The sequence below is a fragment of the Pangasianodon hypophthalmus genome, chromosome 1, assembly GCF_027358585.1.
Source record: "Pangasianodon hypophthalmus isolate fPanHyp1 chromosome 1, fPanHyp1.pri, whole genome shotgun sequence".
NCBI classification, from domain to species: domain Eukaryota; kingdom Metazoa; phylum Chordata; class Actinopteri; order Siluriformes; family Pangasiidae; genus Pangasianodon; species Pangasianodon hypophthalmus.
In genome coordinates this window covers 1518336-1543989 of record NC_069710.1, presented here as the reverse complement: position 1 = coordinate 1543989, position 25654 = coordinate 1518336, and the positions used below count along the sequence as shown (strand labels likewise).

At 40.0% G+C, this 25654-nt stretch overlaps 1 protein-coding gene across 7 annotated transcripts in view; it reads right to left on the bottom strand.

Annotated features, from left to right (window-relative positions):
- The window catches only part of phactr4b (phosphatase and actin regulator 4b), a 32661-nt gene that overhangs the window by 6208 nt on the left and 799 nt on the right, over nucleotides 1-25654 (bottom strand). Inside the window, exons 1-8 of one of the 7 annotated variants that reach the window (XM_026913960.3) lie at nucleotides 23450-24080; nucleotides 19276-19380; nucleotides 18561-18605; nucleotides 5520-5681; nucleotides 4964-5044; nucleotides 3782-4201; nucleotides 1782-2171; nucleotides 224-349 (exon numbers count right to left, since the gene is read on the bottom strand). In XM_026913960.3, coding sequence (XP_026769761.2) covers nucleotides 224-349; nucleotides 1782-2171; nucleotides 3782-4201; nucleotides 4964-5044; nucleotides 5520-5681; nucleotides 18561-18573 — 1192 coding nt within the window. In that variant the 5' untranslated portion in view covers nucleotides 18574-18605; nucleotides 19276-19380; nucleotides 23450-24080. Of the gene's footprint in view, nucleotides 1-223; nucleotides 350-1781; nucleotides 2172-3781; nucleotides 4202-4963; nucleotides 5045-5519; nucleotides 5682-10714; nucleotides 11615-15504; nucleotides 15771-18560; nucleotides 18606-19238; nucleotides 19381-23449; nucleotides 24081-25654 lie in introns of those variants that run through there. The other 6 variants (XM_034305774.2, XM_026913959.3, XM_026913957.3 and 3 more) reach the window with 6 other exon arrangements.

Genomic DNA, 25654 nt, shown 5'->3' with positions numbered 1-25654 from the left:
TAGTCCTATAAAACATGCATTTTAACAGGAAGCAGAGGAAGAGTGAGAGCATGAGACAATATGTGGCACTCTAGCCACTCCATGTTAGTCCAGCATCCCAGCCAGAGCTAAGAGCATATGGTGGCAAGGGTGAAGAAGACAACGCCAGCACACATAGAGCAGATGGATAGGACGTGATAAAAAGGCAGCATTGCTGTGGTTCCAGGCATGGCCTTGCTGTTACCTGTGCGCCCACCTCCTGCCCGACGGCATAAGTACACGGGCAGGGACAGGTAGACATCATAGTCAGCCTCACGCTTCCAGCAGGACCAGTAGAGGGGAAAGGGGTCACCCCCTTGAAGGGTGGAAGCTGACAGGGGTAAGAAACCATCCCAGAGGTATCAAACACCACACATAAATATGACCAAACCATCCATCGAAACTGTACAGTTTGGCAATGTGAAGGTTAATGAGAAGTGTAAGCGGTAGCCTAAAATGTGCTGAAGCAAGATAACATTAGCTGAAGAAGACACTTAATTTAAGAAAGTGGGTCATACTGCTGTAATGAAGTTACAGCAATGAAGAAACCAGGCAACCACAGAAAAGTCTGGGTTCCAACGCTCAAACAAGTCCAGCACAGACCAGCTCATCTCTCATGAGCAGCAATGCTTTAGCTGACCTGCAGGAGGCAGTGTGTAGACGTGACCCATCCACATTTAAATGCTCTCAAAGATGACAAATAAAGCATGCATCAATCGTAAAATCAACATTATGCATTAAAAGCACAGCAACACATTATATTTAAAGATCTAATCAATTTTTTTCCTGTTCTTTAAATGTACAGGTACAACAGTAATTTTTTATTTCCTGTGTACCATTGTTACGCGTTGCACCATGTTTACATGTTGCAGCATTGTTATGTGTTGCACTATGGTCCTGAAGAATCAACATTTTACTTCACTGTATAGGAGTTACATAAGACAAATGACAATAAACCCACTTAACACTGAAAATATAAAACCCACATACACAATTTGTCTGGCTGTTTCACAAAGCTCCATATGCAGTGGCGTCTCTTGTGAGAAGTGTTATACATGATTGGGAATAAACAAATAAGAATGCTTCAGAATAAGAGTAAAAAAACTTGTCTATAATCTATAATCAATACAATACCAAAACCCAAAAAACAATTTAAATCTAAACAACTGATTTGCTATGTTCTAGCACCAAAGAGCATTAGTGATCTAAGAAGCTTAAATTCTCAGATCCTCTTAAATCTTGCGTCTTTCTGGAGGCTACACGATGCATGTTTCAACTTTGTTACAAGTGCACAAAATTATCTAAGGCACGCACACGTGACGAACTTTCAGCAGTTGCATTATACAAGTTGGACACCAAATACTAATTATGTACAGGTTATACATGGAACTTTGAGGCTCAGCACTTATTTAATATAATAAACTCGGCCTGAAATGATCAACATTCCCCATAACAGAGGAAAACACTTATCCACCATAGAAACAAACAAAAACAACAACTACTGCAACACTGCAGCAGACAGCTGCCTGCCAAGCCTGGAGTCATTAGAGTTAATGCTGCACAAGAGGAGAAGGATGCCAAGGAAGAAATGTTCTTGAGACTCTTTTAAAATGCTTTCCGACACATAAAAAAACCTTGAACATGCCGAGACAAAGATAAATGTGTTTCTTATTCTGACACTCCTAGACAACAAGAATGAAAGCGTGTAACATCTGCGTTTTGGGGTCGTGTGAGAAAAGCAGGAAGCACGAGTAAGCACTCACCCAGCATGGCAGCGTTGGTGGTGCGGTTGACTGGTTTGGGTGGAGGGAGAGGGGGCTGCCTCGCAGGCTGTGATGGCACTGGTCCTTGGGTGGAGGACTGGGTGGAGGAGGATGCCAGGGGCACGCTGGCCCCAGCAGATGAGGCAGTCCGCAGGGTCTTTGTGGCTGCGCTGGAGACGGAGGACGACGGAGAGTTGGAGGAGACAGAGGAGGAGGAGAATGAGGTTGCAGGGCTGTGGACGGGTGTGTGGGGCAAGGCTTCAGTGCCAGGCTCTGCGGTGGAGCTCATCAGCCATTTGGGGGCCATGATGGACTGCTTCGGGGGCAGCGGTTCTCGCAGGGTGTCCCTCAGAGCCTCGGGGTCGGGAACATAGTGACTGCTGTCCGATTCTGTGAGGAATACAAAGAAAAAACATTTTTAGTCGCTGAACCTCAGAGAAGTGGTTAAGACTTATTACTGCTAGACATTTAAAATGACTGGATGACCTTCATAGACAAAGAACCACCATGAAAAAAAACAAACAAACACCCAAACAACTATATTCCTAGTAGTCTTGTTAACTACTGTCGTACAAAGATTTTCCTATATGATTATGATTAAATAAAAGTAACAGTCCTCAGAATTGAACCCACACACACACACACACACACACACCTAAGAGTTTCTCTTATCTGTCTTATCAGGCTATTTGAACTGTCTTACGAGTTGTATCATTATTCCCATGCTACTCATTTGTATGTTTCTTAATCAGCTCATCGACCGCCGTGGGAGATAAACAGGCGGCCATAATTACCTCTCTGTCTCTCTATTTCGCCCCCTCCCACGTTATTCCCCTTTATTCTTCAAAGCTGGCGTTTTAAAAGCCGGGTTATTTACAGCCATTTTATCACAAGACGACACAGGCAACAGAAGAGCGAAGAGGGGAATTCAGTTTAGAAATATGCAGTGAAACAAAAGCATCACTTCTCTTTTTGGGTCTGTGTATGCTGTTTTTATTCATTTTTCATTCTGAAATGAAAATGGGAAAAGAAGGAAACAGGCTTTTATTTGATTTCTTCATTATTCTTGGTGCATTCTTAAATAGGAACTTTAAGTAAATAAAGTACAAATCAAATAATCATGAATACAAAAATGTAAAAAATGCCCACTGCATTACATTTCAACATGGACAGAGTCAACCTGGAAATTCGTGTCTATTCTACACGCTCTTTTCTCTGGTTAAGACGTGTACTCTGGATCCTTATTCTGTTTACATAAAAGATATGATAAAAATGGGATCAGCATATGCAGAAAGAAATTTTTGGGTAATTAAAATATTCTTAAATTGCAGCACCTGGAAAATCCTGCTGATTTTTTTTTTTTTAGCTGTCCTCCTTTACAGTCACCTATTTGCTATATTTAAAAAGCACATAGTGATTGATGTTATCCGTACATCAGGCACTAACAGCAATCTTTAATCTACCCTCTTCTTGCTACCAGCTACCCAGTACTTGTTGAGGCACAACCAGGTCATTCAAATTCATTTCTTAATTTTAGACCCATGAATCTGAAATGATTAAAAACAAACAACTGAGAAATATAGCAGCTTTCTGTAATATTTATTACTTTATAGCCACAAGTTTTTTTTTTTTGTTTTTTTTTTTGAATATCTCATTTGCATACATTTTTATCCTTTTGGAAATGACAGATTGTCAGTCCTGGTAAAATGCAAATTTACCCCCTACAAGTGGCTTGTGTTCATTCTGAAGAATTGAACTGACAGCAGCATATTTAGAAGGACAAGTGAGAACAAAGCTGAGCTATCCCTCTGCTTGTTCCTAAATAAGAATCTTAGCTAGAGCAGGACCCAAGGGAGCGGTGCCGCTCTCCTCTTCAGCAGGGCCGAGAGAAGAGAGAAGAGAGAAGAGAGAAGAGAGAAGAGAGGAAACACTGACGAGCAAGAGCAGAGCAGAGGAAGTCAAAGAGCTAGAGAGAGAAACAGAAAGTTGACCCGCCTCACCTCTTCTTCCTCTGCCCTCTTCAGCGGATGAGTGGCGGGGGAGGCTGGGCTTCCAGTCGGCCTCAGGACGAGTTCTTCTGCCGTCCTCTGATGGGGCTTTGATCAGACCGGGCTTTCTCTCTGCGTCTGTGTGGATTCTGCCTCCATGCTTTATTTCCTCTCCCTGCCAGCCCACACTCGGCTTCCACTCATCTACCGCAGCCCGTCCGCCTCTCCAACCCTCATCCTGGCTAGTCATTGCCCGTCGATCTGCATCACAGGGGTCACGACCCCTGCGCTCCGGATTGACCCTAAATTGCAAATCAGCTGTAGGCCGAACAGGCTCAATACCCCGACTTCCACTTCCACTGGTGCCCCCTACAGGCAGCGTGTGGCCATTCTTCACATACAGGGGCTTGGACCCATGTGCCTCGTCTGCCTCTGCGACAATAAATGATGAAAATACATGGAAATTTAGGTAAAAGGTAATAAATCATCATGGAGCCATGGAGCATCATCAATACACGCTATACTTTAGAAAAGGATTTGTAAATTTTTTTTTTTTTAATATTGATATCTAGACCTCACTTTTTAAATCAGATTGGAGGAAATCAGATGAAGCTTTTGAAGATACAGATAAGCCAGAGGCAGTTAACAAGTTGTCTGTTAATACACACACTGTCTGTTTTTTTTGCAATTTGAACAACTTCTAGGCAAATGAGCCTCCACAGCAGCGAGTGCATGACTTTCAAAGCTTTTTGCTGGAGGGCATTATCTGCTCCAATTTACTCAGCTGAAGACAAACAATATGTCATTTCTCTCCTCGAAATATGAAGTTAGACCTTCAAACACCTGTCAAATTAAACCTTCTTACTTCATCTGTCTCAGGAACTGCTGCATTTCTGTTGTGCCCTAGAAACCAGTGACATAATAACAGACAGTGACTGTTACCAACTTCCTGAATTAAAACCACCTGTCCCTCTCTGAATGAGGCTGCCAGACGGTGAAGGAGAGATCTCATGATATCACATCGTGTGTATGTATAGTTCATGCAATGACACACAGGGACACTCCTAGATATGTTGAATCCCATCTATATACTCAATATCAATCCTTTAAAGAACACATGCATGCATACACACACACACACACACACACACACACACACACACACACACACACACACACACGCAGAGTAGCTACCATTCTCAGGAAGCTCCTTCAGAACTCCCTGCTCTATCAGTTCCTCCCGTGGTCTTCTCATCGACATCTTTCTTTCCAAAACTGTCAGGAAAAATGCAGCACACACAGAAGCCCTCCTAATTAAACAAGTCATGTGATTAACTCAGTGATATGTTAATCTCATTGTTATGTTAGTAAAGTTAAGCAGCAGTGATTGCAGGTTCTAGATTTGTACAGACAAAAGTGTAACTTTGGTGTATAGCTAATTTGGTCGGGTGTAGGCAGGATTTTCCTGTTCTCACTCCTTGCTTTTATTTATGAATGGCCTACTTCACCCAAGTACAAACTAAATTCAGTGGATTATTGTGTTTGCTTTATGATCACAAAAATAAGCCCCATGCAATATGAAATACAAGATTCAGACAATTATTAAGCCAGATGTTGGTCTAATAACATTAACATCAGTGAAGATGGCATCATCTCAGCAAAAGGTTTCTTTCATAACTTCAAGGTAACAGACAGGAAACAGAATCATATGTGGCCCTAAAGACTTATAAAGGCGATAAAAAGTGAGCACCTTCTGAAGTTTCCTTAAACTTCTCACTGCTTTTCTTCTTCCTCCATTTCCACGGTTTGAAGATCTTGCCCAGCGTAGATAACTTGCCCTTGCGCTTGGGGGGAGGAGTGCTATCGCCCCCTTCACTCCCTGTGCTGTTGTGCTGGTGGCTGCTTTCATCATCTAGAAGGAAGGTGAAGGAGCAGAAATGGGTCAAATTAAACCTGGAACCTAGAAGACTCTGACGACCAGTTAAGCAAAAGATGTAGAAGAATTTCTATAACTAGATAAGATATGTTCAGATTAAGTGGGAGTGTAATATAAATCACAGCAGCACATATAAAAATGCACAGGAACAAAAAAGGTACACGCACGCACACGCGCACACACACACACACACACACACACACACACTTGTCCTACTTTCCTTGTAAGGACCTTTCATTAAGATAATTATGAATGCTATGCCTACACCTAAATCTAACCCTAATCTTAACCTGAGTGACCAAAGGGAAACCTTTTGGCTCTTTCAGGTTTTTAAAAGCCGTTTTTAGTGGAAAAAAACAAACAAACAAAAACTTTTACTCCTGTTGACCAGCCAAATAACCCTACAAGGTCAAACAGTCAGATATTCCTATCTTTGTGGGAACATTTAGTCCCCACCAAGATATGAAAACATGCCCATGCATGGACGCACGGCTTCAGTAAATTTCAAACAAAGTTGATGATGCTTGTCAGAAGGGCTGTTGTTTTAAACTCCAAGGAACTGTTTTAAACATAGTTGTTGTTTAAACACAGCAGTGTTTCTTGGCAGCTGTAGTTGGAGGCGAACAGCCCCCTGCACAGAGCCTCAGTCATTTGACCAGTGGCTGCCACTTCACTACTCCAAGAACTCACATTCCTCTCACTTAAAGGACTGTCAACAGGCTCACACACACTTATCAGCCGTAACAATCACCCAGTCTAATACATTCTGTACAGAGTGTTTATGAACTTCACAAACGACTGGATTGAAGACATGCACCATACTTCTGACACTTATAAAGTGTGCTCTATTCTATTTAACTCTCACAGAGAAAGAACAGATTAGCATTGATTGTTTATCTACTCACACCATCATGCGATGATTTAAAGGGAAAGTTCAGTGCAAAACAATTTACACAAATTTCTCCTCATCTCAAATAGACGTGATCAGTAAATCAATGTTTGGTACGCGACAGTTGCATCTTTAGTTTTGCATTAATGTAGCCAACACATTTTTGCCATAAATACAGGTCCAAAACATCATACACATCATACACTATACCTGACCATGACCCTCGTCCAGTGTGTGGGCCTATCCCAAACTTCTGCCACCAAGTGGGAGGCATAAGATTGTCTAGAATATATTGTATGTAGCATTACAATTTCCTTTCACTGGAACTACGAGGCTCAAACCTGCTCCAGCATGACAATGCCCCTGAGCACAAAGTGAGCTCCAGGTTTGCCAAGGTTGCAGTGGAGAACTCGAGTGTCCTGCACAGAGCCCTGACCTCAACCCCACTGAACACCATTTGGATCGAACTGGAACGCCGACTACAGGAAAGGCCCAACCTCACTAATGCTCTCATGGCTAGCTATATATATATACACTTTGTAACTTTGTTATAGATGTTTATTTTCTGATGTCTACATTATTGATTCAGTACAAAAGCATTTTAGGTTCCAAACATTAGTTTTCCAGCACAAAATGAAATGTTACAGAAAAATGTTTGTATGTCAGTAAAGAAAGCAGCAGATTCCATAAGAGACACTTTTCAGATAAAAACATAATGAAGGCTGCTGGGTTTCGCTGCAGAAATAAGAAGCGAGTCGACAGTCAAAGTCTCCAGAAGAACTGTGGCTGCTTCTGCAAGATGCTCAGTAACACTTCCAGCTCATTTCCTTATAAAACTGCACACACTGCACCTCAGATACTGCTTTATTTATTTAAAGCGAAGGATCGTCACATTAAATACTGACTTTGTTTCATTTATTACTGTTTACTGCTCTTTATAGGATTTTTTTAAATGTAGAAACATTTAATTTCATTATTTTTGAAGGCATCTTTACTCTACAGCATTTCTTTGCATGTGCCTATGACTTTTGCACAGAACTATGTGTATATTTTATATATATATATATATATACACAAATACACATACACATACACACACACAGATACACACACACACACACACACACCATGTTCCAAATTATTATGCACATGCCATTTTTGTTTGTTTTTCTAAATCAGTCAGTATGATTAAGGATTTCTTTTTAATCCTTAACAATTATATTATAATGTGGATGTTATTACAAGTAAAATTACTGATAATGACAACAGCATATTTTGCAAAGAACACAAAACATGTTGTTCCAAATAATTATGCAGAATGCAGTTTGAAAACATTCAATGGGTCATAATGAACTTAAAACAGAAATCTGCCATATTTGCTGCATGGACAGATCATTTTTCAAAAAATAAACACAATTTAAAAAAAAACACACATGTAAAAAAAATATATTTACAGTTCAAGTTACAGATTTAAAAATGAACCCTTCTTTGAGATAACGAACAACTCTCTCATCCCTTGAACTTGTAAAGTCATGCATAGTTTCTGCCTGTATTTCATTTAAGGATGCCAGTATTGCCTCCTAGAGCTGCTGTTTTGAGGTATAAGCCAAGGAGTCAGTGGTGTTTTTCGCAGCATGGGATCATGTGATGTCCTGCATTAAAATAATTTTATTTCGGAAGACATGATTCTTCTTTTTATACCATGGCACAAAGTGGAACTCCACGTATCTTACAGAGGTCATTGTGACACCCTAAAGGGACCCTAAAGGGACCTACCATCTCACGTCCCAAATCATCACTCTGACACCTCCTTCTGACGTCATTCTTGTTGTCTTGTTGCCCAATACAAACATTTCTTTTTGTGATCTTTGGTTAGGGATGGCTGGAATGCAGCTTCACGCACAGCTGCCAGCCTCTGGAGGATCCTGCATCGAGAGGTTCTTGGGACTCCAGAGACACCAGCAGCTTCAAATATGTGTTTGCTGCTCAACAGTGGCTTTTTTTTTTCATAGCTGCCTTTTCAATATCATTAATTTGTCTGACTGAAACTTTCCTCTATCTGCCTGAACTCATCTGTGCTCTGAATCACTCACAAATCTTTTCACAGTTTGATGCTCTCTATTCAGTTTTCATGAAATATCAGTTCTTTTCATGCCCTTTGCAAGACATCTTCAGAAAGATCTTTCTTCCTTTCCATGTTGCATGAGAACTGTGACTTGCTTAATAATGTGGAACAACATCTTTAAGTAGGTTTCCCTTTAATTAAGATCAACTGGCAAACTAATTAACTAATTAACAAACCTGTCTGAGATTGATACTAGTTATTTAAAAAGATATGCGAAATAAAACAAAACCACTTTCTTTGAAAAAATAAAACCTATTTTACTGAAATCCTACTGATATGTCACTTGCATAATAATTTGGAACACTGTGTGTGTCAGTGTATGTGTATACACACACACACACACACACACACACACACACACACACACACACACACACACAGAGAAAGAGAGAGAGAGGGAGAGAGAGATCAGCCATAACATTAAAACCACCTGCCTAATATTGTCTAGGTCCCCCTTGTGCTACCAAAACAGCCATGGAGGCATGGACTCTGAAGATATGCTGTGGTATCTGGCACCAAGATGTTAGCAAGACTTGAACCCTGCACTTGATACGCACAAAAAATAGCCTTTAACTACACTATATCACCAAAAGTATGCAGACACCTGAGTACTGAACGTCCCATTCCATAACCACGGGCATTAGCTTTGAGCTGTTCCTCTGTTTCCGGTTATAATAACCTGATGGCACTCATGTTGGGCGTGGAGTGAAGTTGGTGTTCCAGTTCATCCCAAAGTGTTCAGTGGGGTTGAGGTAAGGGCTCTGTGCAGAACACTCGAGTTCTTCCACATCGTCTTTGGTAAACCATGTGTTTATGGACCTCACTTTGTGCACAGGGGTGCTGTGATGCTGGAACATGTTTGGGTCTCTTAGTTCCAGTGAAAGGACATGTTAATGCTAGAGCATACAAAGACATTTGTATTTCCAACTTTGTGGAAACAGTTTGGGGAAGAACCCACATAGGGGTGTTATAGTCAGGTGTCCAAATTACTTTAGGCCATATAGTGTAGATAAGTTGCCCTGGTATAAGTGTCATTATTAGGATTGAGATAGATTAGGTTATTTATTTTCCATCAAATTGGTAATCTTAAAACAAAATATTTATCATTTAATATCAGCATTAGCAGTAATTTAACATCCAATCCGGCAAACACAGGATTTCCTGGCGACAGTGCTTCTGTTCTGCCCAGACTTTCCCACAACATGGCAGGCACATAATCCACCCCAGCGACCAAATGTTCATTGAATGCAAACGTCTAGCTCCCTCTGAACACGGCAACACATGAAAATCTATTGGGAAGTGAGCAACATGACATACATACACACTGTCTGTCTTAAACTTGGGGACACCTAGCTTTTTAAAATCTTAATAAATCAGTGTTTTTGTTGGTTTGTAAGTGGCTATGTTGTGCCTCTAGCATGACATCCCAGGAGTTTGCACAGCTGGTTGGTCAGCTCTCTGAAACCTTTCAATCCATCTCCTCCCAGAACAGCTCAGCTGGGGTAAGGTTGAGGGACTGGAAGGCTAAATTATAACAGATAACTCTGCCACTTTCACCATGGATCTCTTGTACAGTATTACCGTGTCATGGGGTTGTTTAAAAAAAAGCTTGGAAAACGAATTTTTAAAAACGCAATACGTTGGCAAGTTGTATGTCATATGGTTATACAGTTAGCAGAAAACCAGCTGGTTAGAGACTAGCTGTCAGGAGAGGAGATGTAAGGATGCTTCAAGCAACACAAGTAGAACTGTCTTTTTAATCTTCTATTAGTGCTATTTTCAGCAAATCCCACAGAGCCATGCATACATTCCGAATGGCTGATATAAAACTGGCTGCCCTATCTTCCTGTAATGAAATCTACAGCTGGAAATTAGTATTGCCCCCATGCCATTTTGCTTCCCAGAATCAAACGGCACATCCTAAAAGACACCAACACCGCTTCACAAGGAGTCTGAATCAACACTGAGTTAGAAAGAGTTAGAAAGTAAAACTACCTGGGCTCCAGCTGCCATGTCGAAGGGTGTGGAAGCAGCAGGCCATGAGGAGCTAAGAAAACTTCAACTTCTTTCTTTTCTGGAAGATCCTTTGCAAAATAGCAGAGGTGTCAGAAGCCGCATAAACGGTCCTTGTGGTGGGACCAACTATAGTCCTCTGGAGCTAAAAAACCAGACAGACTTGGCAGAGGTTGTTTATTTTAAATCTGGAGCTCCAGGTCCTCATGTGAAGGGGATAGTGTGAGAGAAATCTACAGAAACTCATACTCAATATCCACATCACACTGCTAAAGCAGCAATAATGACACATGCAGTCTCTCACACTGATCTCATCCTCCAGTACAATATATTCCAAGTCTACACAGGCAGCCATCCAAATATAAGACAGTTACAGTGCTGAGACTAAGTATCCACTGACCAGGCATCCATCACAACGCGCAGAGAACGAGGCAGAACGGATTCCCGGTCGCTGTGTCTCTGAAAAAGGAACAACCGAGCGCTGCAGTATGCAGCTTGACCAGGCAGTTGGCTGAGTCATTAAGCAGATCGTCTGGACATATTGAACACGAAGCTGAGCTGTCCAAGCTCCCTGCTCATGGATAATGGACCTTAATGGACTCAGTATTGCTCACAGCTCTGATCTGAGTGCGCAGGAGAAAGCAGATCAGGCAGACCCAGATTCAGATGGCACAGCTTGTTGATAAAGGTGTCCGTTTGAGTGGCGAGGTGAGAGCCGACTTCACATCCTGCGCTATAGGGCTGTGTGCTAATAGCTGTGAGAGTCTGAGAGGGCTCAGAACGGGGGGGAAGCCTGGGAAACAGAGGGAGGAAATGACACTCCACCCTGATCCTGAAAGAGGCAGGTGGGTGGGGGCATACATAGATGACCCCCACCCACTCACCACGCCAGTATGAAATGGAAAACAGTAAAACAGATGAGCAAAAACAACACGCGTCAGCCAGTGAGTAATGTACTCTGTGCACGTCCGTGCTAATGGGCTGGCCATTTCCCCAAAACTCCATATACAGCTTAAACAAATGATCTTTTACAAATCAGGTTAAACTTTCACAACCACCGTAATTATACTAATTATAAAAAAGGACATTCAATAATTGTACTAACAGAAATTATTAGAAAATAATCCAAATGATTGATACAACTACTGCCACCTCTAACGTCTATAGATTTAATACAGCAATGCCTCGTTGTCAGCCAGCAGGTTCTACTTTCTTAATTTTGTATGGTTTTCTCCCAGCACCAGATCCAAATACTTGCTCAAAAAAAGTAAGTAAGTAAGTAAATAAATAAATTTAGGCCTATTCACAGTGTTATATTCTCAGGTTTCTGTAATAAAATGTCTCTGACAAAACTAACATATTAGTATGTTTATAAATGAATCTGGAAGTTTGCACCCCACACTACTGTATCATCAATTTATTTCCAGAAAGCTACAAATCACGATACTGTGGCATAAGCAAATATAAGTTGTATTCATGGCTATAGCCATCATATTAATGCGCCATTAAATCAGCCTGCAAGACTGAGCTCTTAGATTTACTGTCTTTTTACTTCCAATGGGTTTCTTGTGAATTTAAAGAAGGATAGAGTGAGGATTTCTAATTGATCAAGCCCTGGAGCAGTCCAAAAAGCATGTTGTTCGTGAACCGGATGTTTATGGAACGGGCTGTTCAAGTTCCTGAAGGGGTTCTTCTTGGAACCTAGGAACTCCAGAGGAACATAACCAAGAACGGTTTATGGCGCTAGATGGAGATTTTGTGGGCGGAGGTGTGTATAAAAAAAACAAAAAAAAAAACAACAACTGCATTTGTATTGTACCGGTGGTTATAACCACAACAATGTGGAATCTGAAATGGTATATTTGAAATTTTTAATGTTTAACCCAACATTTTGTTTACGTGACACTTGAATTTGCTTGAGTAAGCTTCTATTATTTCTTTAAATAAATAAATAAATAAATAAATAAATAAATGTCATTTTGGGATACAGCCCGCAAAAAAAAAAAAAAAAAAAAAAAAAAAAACATTTCATATAATTTATATTACACTGATTATACTTTAAAGCATTAAAATAAAACCATCTTTAAAGCTTCTTGTGTCATTATATAAGATTTAAATAATTATTGAATAATCAATAGAACATTCAGGAAAGAAAGTTGCAGCTCTAGTGAAAACAACAGATTTTCAGGCTCAGCAGCAATCCAGCTTTAAACAGAACCATACGAAATAACATTCAGTCAGGCTAGAAAACATTTCCCAGCATGAACTCCATGTTCATCTTGAAAAGCCCCAGCCAACTCCCTCGATCAAACAAATCAGAATCTCATTGTCCTCTACAGAGAGATGAAGCAGGTCACATTTACACATCAACTCAGGACAGAACACCATGCTGCTTAATGAAATCCTTCTTTTCTTCACTATATGGGGTTTTTTTTGTACTACAAACTGCATGACACAAAATCTGTTGTGAAACACAGCAAGGGCTTAACACAATCAAAAAAAAAAAACAAAACAAAAAGCAATGCCATGACTGTAACAGCACGACCGCTGTATATGGCTGCGTCACTTGTCATTTATTTATAACCATTACACTGCTGCCATTTGCCATGTACAGAACAGTTGCTTTAACAAATGAAAATATTTCTGATTGTGGGCTGTAAGCATCCTAATCCCAAACATTTCAGTCGAATATTTTTGTGGAGGTTTGATGAAACATAGCATCCAACAATGTAATATAAATATATCTATATATATATTTAAAAAAGCCGTCTTTAGGACTTCATCAAAGTGCTTCAAAAAGCCGTGAAGGCATAAAAACTGCAATGACGAACAACATAACGACAGTATACCATTTAGCCCATGTTGCGTAGACATACAGATATAATGTCCCAAGACAGACATGAACAAAGCAAAAGGCATCAGTAGGTTTAGTCCTGTACATGTAAAATGCATCATAGATGCAAATCTAATTGTGTATTGCATGGATGCACACAGCCCCAGGCTTCACACAGAATCAGGTGCGTATGCTGTTCAGTTAATGCAGAGAGGATATCTGTCAGGGGTTTAGAGGAAAGTGTGATGCCTGGAGCAGTTTGTGTAGATAAGTAAGCTAAGCTGGTCAGTTGGGGAAACACACTCACAAAATACATCCATACAAACCACAGACATGATGTCAGGAAGTGCTGCTGTCTTTTATATAAATTAGCCAAGTGATACTGAGAATGACTAATACAGAGCTAATTCAGTGATCACTTCTGTAATATGGCTTTACTGAAAGGTTCAGCACAACTCTTATAAAGGTGACATTTTGCATTAGAAGTAGCCGTAAGTGAATCCAGCATCAACAAGGGCAAAGCTGAGGAGAGCCCGCTGACCAAACAAAGGAGCCTGTATTGTGAAATGAAACTTGGCCGTGGCGTTTGGCTGGTCATTTTGGCCAAGCAGAACTTGGCGTCTGAATAATTCCTGTATGCAGAAAAAGACCCTAAGCTGTCTACACTATTGACATCTCTATCTCCATTTAGATACATTCAAAAAACAGGCCAGAGGACTTTGAGATTTGGGGAAGCAACACAGTCTGTCAGCTCATCTAACACAATATCATCAGAAAAATATCTGAACGCTTCCAAGTATGTTAAGCAGTAATGTTACAGAACGAACAAACATTCATGCAATGTTCTAAACCACATATGTTATTATAATGCTTTGCTCCTGAATGATCTCAAATTATTGACTTGAAAATGCCCCAAGTTTGGACAAAACTAACAACACAGAACCATCAGTGGTCCAAATAAAATGCAGCAAAGCTGAAGGACTGTTTATAAATGGTAGGCAGAAATGTTCTCTGAACAACCAGAAAACCTGAAACAGCCTACAACTGTAACCTAAAACTGTTAGCTTGATATTCAGGAATGAGATACCAAACATGCGGGTCTGACAGAAGAATGGCAACTATAACCGATTAGTTTATTTAAGTAGTTAAGAATGTCAGTGTGGGTTACACAAAGGGCTACACTGTACATATGAATCACTCACTGACATTGAAGTGAGACCATCAACAACAACAACAACAACAACAACTACCATTACTACTAATAATAATGTTGTTGAACAGTGAAGAGATTAAATCCACATATTAAGATCAGTCTTCTGCCAAACACACAATCCGAAAGGTCCTTTGAAAATAAGCACAGTTTGCCCAGTCGCTGCATATGTGAGAAACATAATCAGACTGAAACACAATCAGACTGAAACATAAGCAAAGGCAGGACAAAAAAAAAGTTTTTGGAATGTTTGTGGAATGTTTTGAAGGAAACCGCAAATAATTCTTTGTTAAATTACTCCTAGAGCCAGAATAAGTGCTCAGTCCTTCTTCTGATTCTGTGCTGACAGAAAGCAAACTTTGGGAAGACTTTTCTGGGCTTAGTCCCATCAGCATAGTGCTGAGAGAATATTACAGAATCCTACTTAAGAAATATGCTTCAATCACTTACTAAAAAAAAAAAAAAAAAAAAAACACTGTGCACTTAAGTGGTCCTTGCTGTTGAAGACAAATTTGTCCCATAAATTTTACAAGTCACCTGATCCATATGACTTCAATACGGACAGACAGATTTAGAGTCACTAGTGTTACACCACATTTCAGATAACCCAAGGCCTGTTCCGAGTGGTTTTACTCATTGCAGAAACACTTTGCCTCCTGTAAATTTTGAATCTACATTTACGTAGCTAAACCTCAGATAATGTCTGTGGTGTGTATACATGTGACTCACCAGTGTGTGTATTGGTGTCCTGAGATGCAATCTCCAGAGAGAAGCTCTGTCCCATACTCTTGGCCCTAAGGGCCTACGCTTTCAGCTGTGCCCTAGAAAAGGCCACTTTGCACTGAGAAACAAGAGCGTCCCACCTGCTCAACTCTTGACTTGCTTAGGTTCTCCACTTCAGAAGGCTTTCTTACTGCCAATCTTTTCTTCTACCCACTTATCTTTACAGAGCTCTCCCTTCTGTTCTGTGTCTCTCTCACCAACATTCCCTCCCTTCTTCCCTTCTGGAATTCTGCACTCCTCCCTCTACAACTCCCCACCCCTTTCCTTTACACTGACCCTCCCTCTGCCTAACTGACTTAAGCCTGTAAGTTAGCACAAATACAGATGGATGCCTATCATTCCAGGGAGCCAGAGTCAGAATGTGTGTCTGTGTGTGTGTGTGTGTGTGTGTGTGTGTGTGTGTAAGGAAGAGATTAAGAGGTTGCTCTTGTGCACGACAAAAAGATACTTAATTAGAACAATATGGTTAACAATATGAAGAATGGAATATCGCCCATTCATACAGAGGCAGTGCTAGAAAAAGAGAAATCCCTCTGCCTTATAATTGAATAATTTTAATTTTCATAACAATAATTTTAAAAATGCAAACGTAAATGCAAGGTTCTTCAATTTGAATATGCCTTTTGTTTTTCCCCTTAATCCTCATTCATCCAAACAATTACTAAGGAAGTTATTATTATTTTTTTTTGGACATTCCAACCCCTGAGAAGAAAAATATTTATAGATGTGGTTTATCTGGTTCACATCCAGCTCCTGCTTTATCCCCAAAATATTTTCATTGAAATAAAAGAAAACAGTGTTGTGCCCCCTAGAGGGAACAGTGAGCACAATCCTTTAGTGGCACATCCATTGGAATTCCAAGCATGCAGCTTATCCAGAACAGTCCATTAGAGGAAAATGAGTGTGTACGTGTGCCACATTTATGAATGACGCTCACAGACTTCCAATGCAAAGCTCCACTTCCTCCATTTACAATTTCTCTAACCACATCATTTAAAGAGGTCACCTTTCCGCAGATCTGTCTCAGTCACTAGAGAACAGGTTAGGTTATATTAAACGTAGCACGAGTAATATGTCTCATTCCGTCTAAATGCCTCAATAATTCAGTGATTTTTTTTTTTTAAATGCACTTAAATGACTGACTCATTACAGCATTTAAAGTGTAAGGCTTGTATCTTACAAGCCAGAGACAGAGACAAACTAGGAAGTGGAAGAGAAGCCAAAACACACACTCAGCAGTCAAGTAGTGCAATACTTCCCGGTTTAATAAGCCACAGTTTCTAACATTCATCCAAACTTGCTCAGTTGACACCCCGCTGAGGTCAGACAGAGCTGACGCTGGAAATGAGGAAGGCCATTTGACATCACCAGACTGTAGCAACGTCAAACATGAGGAGGAACACAGCCAAGAGAACTGGGAGGGTGATTAAGGGGAGAGAGGGTGAATCAGTAACGCTGCCAAACTGGCTACCAAGCGGTCATGACTGTCAAAGGGCTGTGAATATAGAAATTCACATATAGAGTAAATGTGTGGCTCTCTCCACAGGGGAACTTTAAAGATTATTGACGGCAATGTCCGAGACTCAGACAGAAGTCTGATGTAGCTAGTTTTTTCAAAAATTTTAAATATACACAGCAACTTAGTTTTGCTTACACAGCTACACCAAAACACTGCCTAGGCTTAAAGACCGGAATGATATTGCAAGAGCTTTCTGAATTTACAAGCAACGTGATTGGCAGGCATGGAGGCGTCAGCTTTGTCCTGAATGGTTGGATATTTGTGCTCCGCATCAGGGTGTTTAGAGATCCTGCAATGCCCAAAATACAGTTTCTGAGCAGATAGTTTTTTGAAGCTGCCAGAATGCAAATGACACCAAATTCAATGAAAAAAAGTGCTACTATTTGAGTATTATACTAATTCAAACTGTTCTCTATGGCAACATATAAATCAATTTACATTTTAAACTAAACAATCCATCAAGTAGCTCCAGTGACTATACGTATATCAAATAAATATTGTGAATTAATTATATTTTCAAATAACTACTTAAGTCACTGCACATTTCATGGGATAAATAAAATAGTTAAACTTTCATTCTTACAAAAAGACCTTAGGTAAACATTTTACAGACAAGAAATTCAGAGACAAACCCTAATAATATTTATTCTCCTAGAGGAGCAGCTATGAAATTCCCAAGCCATTAAACCACAACAACAGAAAATTGCACACTGAAACCTCAGAGAGCCGGACAGAGAGGTAGAGTTACGAATAAAAGTGAATCCTGAACTCCAACCTTGAAAAGAGCTCTAACAGGTTCAGGATGCACTAGCAACGCAGGCACCATCCCAATACAAGACGAAACCGAATGAGCTCTAGTGATAATAAAGCGGGCTGCAGTCCTATTTCTCTGTGTCCCAGTTACAGCGTCTACACTGAGGCACTGATCCAAACATGCACAGCCTGCTGGTTGGTTCTGCCTGAGTCCAGAACCTGCTGCTGCGACCTGGAAAACGTGCTACACTCAACTGTGCGGTGAAGTGGGCACATGACCATGGTGAACTTGAGAACATCAAGTGTTGCAGTGACGCTGAAACTCAAAACAAAACTGACCCAATAGGCCTCCATACCAGTAACAAAGAAAAATTCATGACATTAGGATTATCAGGTGCTATCTGCCATTCATTCTTCAGCCGAGAAGAATCTTCTAAAGCTCAGGAAATAGCAGCTGTCTGTAGCATACATTTGTGAGATGCAAGCTAAAAACAGATCTAGCTGTTCAGTGAATAACCTAATAACCCAATATACCCAATGACGTAAATCGCGTCTTGATAACGTTTATTTAAAGACAGAAATATCAACATGCTGTGGATGCAACCAGCATCAGTCTACAGTACGAAACATTCAAGCAGCTCACCATAACCCTTAACAACAACAACAACAACAACAAGATGGAAACCCAAACCAAACAAGTATGTGCTCTGTGAAACAGTCACTCACTCACCACGATTTTCCATCACAGAATCTGACACACACCAATGAGTCGATCCTGTGGATGCAAATGAAAAAGATGATTAAAACAGCTTCATTTCTTCTTTGACACATTATATAATCAGCGATAAAATTCTCCATGAGATCACATTTTCAGAGAGTCAGTTATACAACACATAATATGCATCACAATAGTCGTTAATAAGGCCACTATGGCTTAGAGTACACACACTTTCAAATCTCTGCTCGGCACGCTTGAGTGCAAATGTTTGTACACCTTTAGAAAAAATAAAGACAAAGAAATTTCATTTACACAAACATCACATTTTAATGTGGTCCTTCATTATGACAAACAAGTTGAGAGTTGTTTATTTTGCCTTTTGTTTTAAACACTTGTCTTGTTGCAGCATACACCCACATTTCATTTTTAATATGCTGTTTTTTTTCTTGTGGATAAACTGTATCAAATAGAAGTGTATTTTTCTACTCAGAAATCATAGGGGATGCAAACTTTTGCACTCAACTGTAGCTGTGCATCTGTGTGCTTTTATAATAGAAGAGTTTAGCAAACATCTCCCAAATGCTACTTTCAAACGTGTCTTCATACTGCATTTATGCAGAATGCTCAACATTTCTGGCTTCAAGCATAAACTTCTATGTGACTAATATAAACAGAGAGGTTGTCACCCACAACGTCTGAACACTGACAGCTAACATTGGAAACGCACTGTGTAGAAGGTCATTGGCCTTGTAAGGGGGAGTTCGTTCTCAGTGTGTCCAGGTTCCAGGTCTCAGAGCAGCAGATAAGGTACATGGGCCCGCTTCTGCCGAATCTGTACAGGTCAGAAAAGGGGAGGTATAAATTAGCACGAACAGATAACCACTTAAACACAGACACAGTATCAGAGTAAAGGGAGTCATCAATCTTTTAATCTCACTGGGTCCTTCAAATTTCTGAATAATTCTGGTTATTTTACTTATATCTGCTAGTATAAAAATGTAGGAGACTCTGGCACTTTAGACACATCATTTCACATCATTAACTTCAAACAGCAGCCATTTCCTATATTATATTTAAAGTTAGCAGGCACCTCAAGGTTACATGGCTGGTAAAGTTGAAGCCTATGAGGTGAAAGTAAGGCTTGAAAATAATTTTCTTAAGGAATCATGGCATGATTCACTAAAGAAAAGGTAAATGAGTAAATGGCTCAAGCTGATGCAGAGAGCTGATCAGGTTTATCAGACTGTAATGGACTGAGAGCTTGACAGGATGTGGAGTAAGTGGATGGATGAGGCACAGAGGAGAACATGGCGGCGGAGAACGATGAGAGAGATCTGCGGTACAGGGAGAAAGACAGGAAGTGGAAGAGAGAGTGATCGAGGGAAAGTGAGAAATGCTAATGAATATCTCCCGAGACCGAGCGATCTATTGGAGTGAGGAAGAACAGGCTTCACAGGCCAACTTCTCTTTCACACCATTTCACAGCAGCAGAACAGGAGGCTGGTGAAAAAATCTCTCCGTGCAGCATCAGTGTAAGGCACTGACAGAGCAAATCACTAAACTGCTTCTAATTTAGGACACGTTTTAACATTTTAAACATGACACAAGTGCTCTGCAATGCCACTGTAGCTGAGTATGTATAGAAGTCTGACCTGCAGTTCCAACACAGAGTCCACTGTAAGAAAAATGGAAATGGGAAAAAGAGAGCAAGCTTAATTTTAGTTCTCTTCGTAGGCCCATTTTTCAGGGAAAATGAAGGTCAGGAAAAAGAATAGAGGTCCTATATGTATATGCATCAAAGCTGGTAGAATATGACAGGGCTGCTGGTGTGCTTCAAAGTAACGTGTAAATGTAAGTCTAACAGTGTGACATTACAAACAGTGATTGTGGACATACAGACCGAGAGCAAACGAGAGAAATAATGATTTTCTAATACCACACAATATCTGAAATCAACAGCTAAGCATTAGGTTTAGCATATGTTAACGATGAAAGCACACAGCTAACACAAACGGAGAGTTAATGCACGGGTTAAGAAGGCTGAGGTTTGCAGGAATTTGACAGTACGCCCCACCAGCTTCACATTTTTGAGGTTTCAGCAACCAAAATAATCCTAAAACTGTAGAACACTTCCACGGAAATTGCATGTTGTCAACATGAGTCAAAAAAAAAAACAAAACAAAACAAAACAAAAAAAAATCCAGCAAGGTAAAAGGGAAAGACACTAGTGATGGCCATAAAGGGTCTAAAAAAACACCAAGCTTTCCAAACAATACAAACCATTTACTTACGTCTAGATCAGCTGTTGTATGTGACAGTGGTGTAGAGTTTCACGTTCTGGTTTTTGAGCTGCAGTGTGGTGATTGTGTACGCTGCGTACACAATGATTTACTTTTACAATAAAGTGGCCATCCTGCTAGCAGATGTGCTGGAAAGCTTTAGATGAAAAACAGCCTGTCTTATGCACTCTCTTGCACTCATCATAAACAAAATCCCAATAAAAAGGCGCATCTTAACTCATACACAGTTAACTGATATAACAGAGGCGTAAGGAGAGAGAAGAGCTCTTAGCAGTTTCCTGAGGTGATTATCAATTCATGATACAGCAGGCAGAAGAATGTCACATAGGCTAAAGCTACACATTTCAGTCTGTATTTTCTCTTGCTTTAGGGCTTCCAGGCTCATCCTCCTATTTCTCACAGCAGTTAATGAACTGCTCCTTTGATTCACCACATGGATAGATGTGAACTTGGTACAATACCAAGACTGCGACGTATTACAACACTGACAAAGCAATACTCCTCTCAGTATAAGACTGGCCACTGGTCGCTGGAGAAAATGTTTAAGCTTGTCAATATTTAGTTGCAGACGTGGATGCGCTCTATAAAAAGCGAGGCTGTGTACACACCCTTCTGCCTCAGAGACGCTCATGCTAACGATAAATGCTAATCCCACAACACATCAATCTTGATTAATCAAACTGATGACTGAGGTCAGATTCTTTGACGATGATCTATAGACCATTTAATGGCATCACTGTTTTTTTTTTTTTTTTTTTTAATTATAGACTGCCTTTATTCAGATAAACTTATCAAAATTTATTTACCTTTTTGTATAAGCAAAAATCTCCAAATCTCCAAGTGAATCCTTAAATTAATTCCAAAATTATTTTTTTCTACAGACTTTAGTTTTTTATTTTTTTCCATCCAGCTGAATCCCTTCAAGAATAATTTATTTTGCAGTGGAACTTTAATGTGCAATGTGAATTGTTGTAAAGATGCAGTAACTGCTAGACTGAATCGAATACTGGCTTGCTGTTGCATAACTTCGGTCTGTGGAGAGCACAATGGCTGCTGAAATGAAATAAGTCAGTGGAATGGAGATGGTGAAGTGGCAGCGTCCTGTAAGAACGCAGAAGTCAGTGTTTCAGTTACTGTAAATTTCTGCTTCAGTTCTCACACTCCATAATGCAGGGCATAAAATCTGTGGTGAATCACACACAGTGATATGGAAGAGCGTGCAGATGACTTCCTTTATAACAACAAAGCATGTGGGTTTGTGTGTGAGACGTGTGTGAACATGAAATACCAAAAGACACACACAACATATTGACATGACTAGATCATGAGTGTAAATGATCTATGATGAATGATCATTCCCTTAGGCTAAAATCCAGTTTAAATGCACTAGTTCATACACAGACATGCAGATGTGGTTAGGGCTAACATGCTAACACACACACACACACACACACACGTCCCTCAGGATGGGAAGTGTGAAAATGGGATGTAACTGGCCTAGTTCCTGATTGAGTGTTAACTCCTGACGAACCACCACGCACCAGTTGAGATGAGACTGTTAAAAAGAAGACCCTTAGGGAACAAAGATCCGCTGTACTGTAAATTAAACAGGGAACTTGTGTAGTGGGAAGAAAATAAAAAAAAAAGTGCTTTCTCACTGTTTAGATAATGATTCAATCGCAAGAACCAACGTCGACAGCACTGGTTTACTTGCTGCGCATAACGATGAGACTTTATTCAAGACGTTTTGTGTTATCACTGGTTTAACAAAGCAGCAGCTTAGCAATTCTACTCTAGATCAAATTCAGTAGTAAATATAGCTGACTGGAATAGTGTTAATCAAGAAGTTTACCTGAAAGTCGTCATGAGAAATAATTAAACCAGTATCCTGTCAGCTAGTACATAATGCATGATGGTTAATAATAGTAGACTCTTAGGTCCTAGAACAAAGTAATGACACAATGAAATGAAGTCAGAATACAAGCCTGAAATACATTGTCCCAGTGGATCAAACACGTCATCCATCTATTCAACACTAAGAGAGAAAAAGTGGCACTATATCTAACAGCATCATGTGGTGGTAAACTATACCAGAATGCCTTACTACTGTTAAATGGCTCTTCTGCCACACTGCTTTGTGCAAATAAAAACAGGGCTACAATTTGAATGCCTAATAATAGCTTAACACACATAAATGTAGGTTTACTGATGCACATCAGACTGCAGCACCACAATGCTCCTTTCTCCTACCACAATCAACACAAAAGAAAACGGGAAAAAGAAAAATGTGCAACACTGCAGCACTTTTCCTCAAATATTACTTTATCACAGCACTGACAAATCTGAAGGACTTGGTACCTTCCATGGGATGAAAGAATTCAATTTTGCAATGGGAGTAAGTTCATCAGGCCCTTAATATTTAAACAGCATCCCGACTTGTGATTGAACAGCTTGCTCACAAGTTCATATTTGGGCAGAAATTATGAGTTCAATAATCCAATATCTAGTATGCTCACTGAAGGAGATCGGTAAGTTTCAATTTCACATTCTCTTGCCAAAGAAGAGAACAACTCAAAGCTGACCCATCGCGCTCATACTCACAGACGTCGCTTCAGAGGCTGGCCTATACCAATGGCTAGATCCAGTCAGACAAACGTCTACATGGGAGCTGTGGAGAAAGATCAGCAGCCTGCTTTATCTCCTTCTGGCACAGTGATCTTAGCCCAATCACGAGCACCTACACATCTTAGTCCCGCTCTAGAATGAGAGGACGAAAGCATTCGCTCCAATTCCGGGCCGCCTGTAACGTCATAGCCGTGCTTGTCCCAGAAAAGCTCGGCTCACCACAGGGATTGGTGGCCCACTTTACAAGGAGTCCAAAAGGCTGCTCTCTCACTGTCCTCTCTAAACTTTAGTCCTCTAGACTCTTCATGTACAAGATCATATAGCTGACTCAGTCCCGAGAGATGTGAGCCTAAAGGGGGGCTTCAAGCCCACGGTCAAACTGGTTAAAGCCGTACACTGCTTACAACATGCCATGAAGCAGCCAAAGTTAAGCACAAGCTGACCTACTCAAATTTTTGCCATTTACTGCCCATCTTTCTCTTTTAATGCGGTGCAACTTTTGGTGATTTAAAGCTATGTTTCCCATAAACGGCTTTAAAACCACTCAGCCTGATAACGGTCCATGGAGAGGTGTGTCTTGACTTTAGCTGTTTTACACATAAATCACATAAGACACAGTTAGAAATAAAAAATCTCAGGCAGTTAAACTGAACAGACAATTGACAGTAATAATCTCACATGGTCCTGAATGTAAGTAAACACTCCTCCATTACAGGCTTACATCTAAATAAATCAAGTGCACCAGACCTTAGGACTGTTATACAACTGCTAAGGCTTTGATATCAGTTTCTAAGTGATTTTGCAAAGCTGAACAGTTTGGGTGCATTACATCTTGGACTTGTTTGTGTAAGTAAAGGTTGTTAGGTGCGAGACTCAGCTGATGGTAGCTTCTACATGAACGTTTATTACACTGGCTATACTAAAAGAGTGATATCTTTGTTCTGCACATATTTGGTGATGCTGTATTTCCCGGCCAATTCTGTTACATCTCTCCTGTGTTGTGCATTTGTCATGAATATGTAAATTTTAATGTTGTATAATAATAAACTTGTCTTATATATTTCATATCACTGCATGTCTTGCAATTTGATCTCCATACTGAGATGATATCTAAGGCAGGATTAAACAGTAGATCATTAAAAACTGGGTCTCTAAACAATAAAAAAAAGCTAATACAAATCAAATCTTTTGTTTTTTTCAATCATTTTCTTTTAGTTCATGGCACATGATCAGTCTGTGCAATTATGACTTGTAAGGATGAACCTCGAATTTACTCAGCAGAGACGTAAAGAACTAAAACAAAGGGGGGGAAACCAAATTTCAGAGCATTTTAAACTTCAATAAGCAGCAGGTTTTAAATTGGGACAATAATTACGAACATACAAACACAAATACTTAAAAACGTAAACATGCTCGGACATAAAGCTATTTCACTGTACTGTTCCTTGTCACTGTGGTGGTACCATAAAGGGTATGTACCTTTAGTGTGTATCGTTTAGCTGGGAATGTGCATGTCATGTACCTATAATTAGCATTTAGAGTAAAGCTTTAAATATATACATATCCATAAGGTCTAATTATGTACCTGAAATTATCTCTAAATGTAGAAAGATACATAATAAAGGTACAAAACATGTACCTCAGCGACAGTGAAAAGTAGAGTTTGGTACTTTATTGGATGGTTATCACGAATAGCTAATAAAAAGCTACATTTAACATTACAGTGAGACTGAACATCTATATTTAGAGAATAGCACTGAAGATTGACACATAACAAGATGGTCAAACAGGAGAAGGTCATGCTCCATGTTGTTTTATAGACTCTAAGCAGTGATGTTAGTATTAATCATGTGTCCTTCTGCCTACCCTTGAATCGACTAAAGCATTTCCAAGAGCTCACCCAAAATCATATATTACCTCAATGCAACATATTACTCCTAGAACGAAAGCAATAGTAACCTACAGCCTTCATGTTGCAGTACATAGGGCAGCTTCCACGATGATGAACTGCTCACAAGGAAAGATTAAGCCTGTGCATCAGAGACAGATCCTTACATTTACACAGACTGACAGAAGTGATCAATTAGTTCACTTTGCAGTATTGATTATAGAACTGTCTTATATTACACACAAACTGCTCTCTTTTAACCTCCATGTGTGATATATATATGTGTGTGTGTA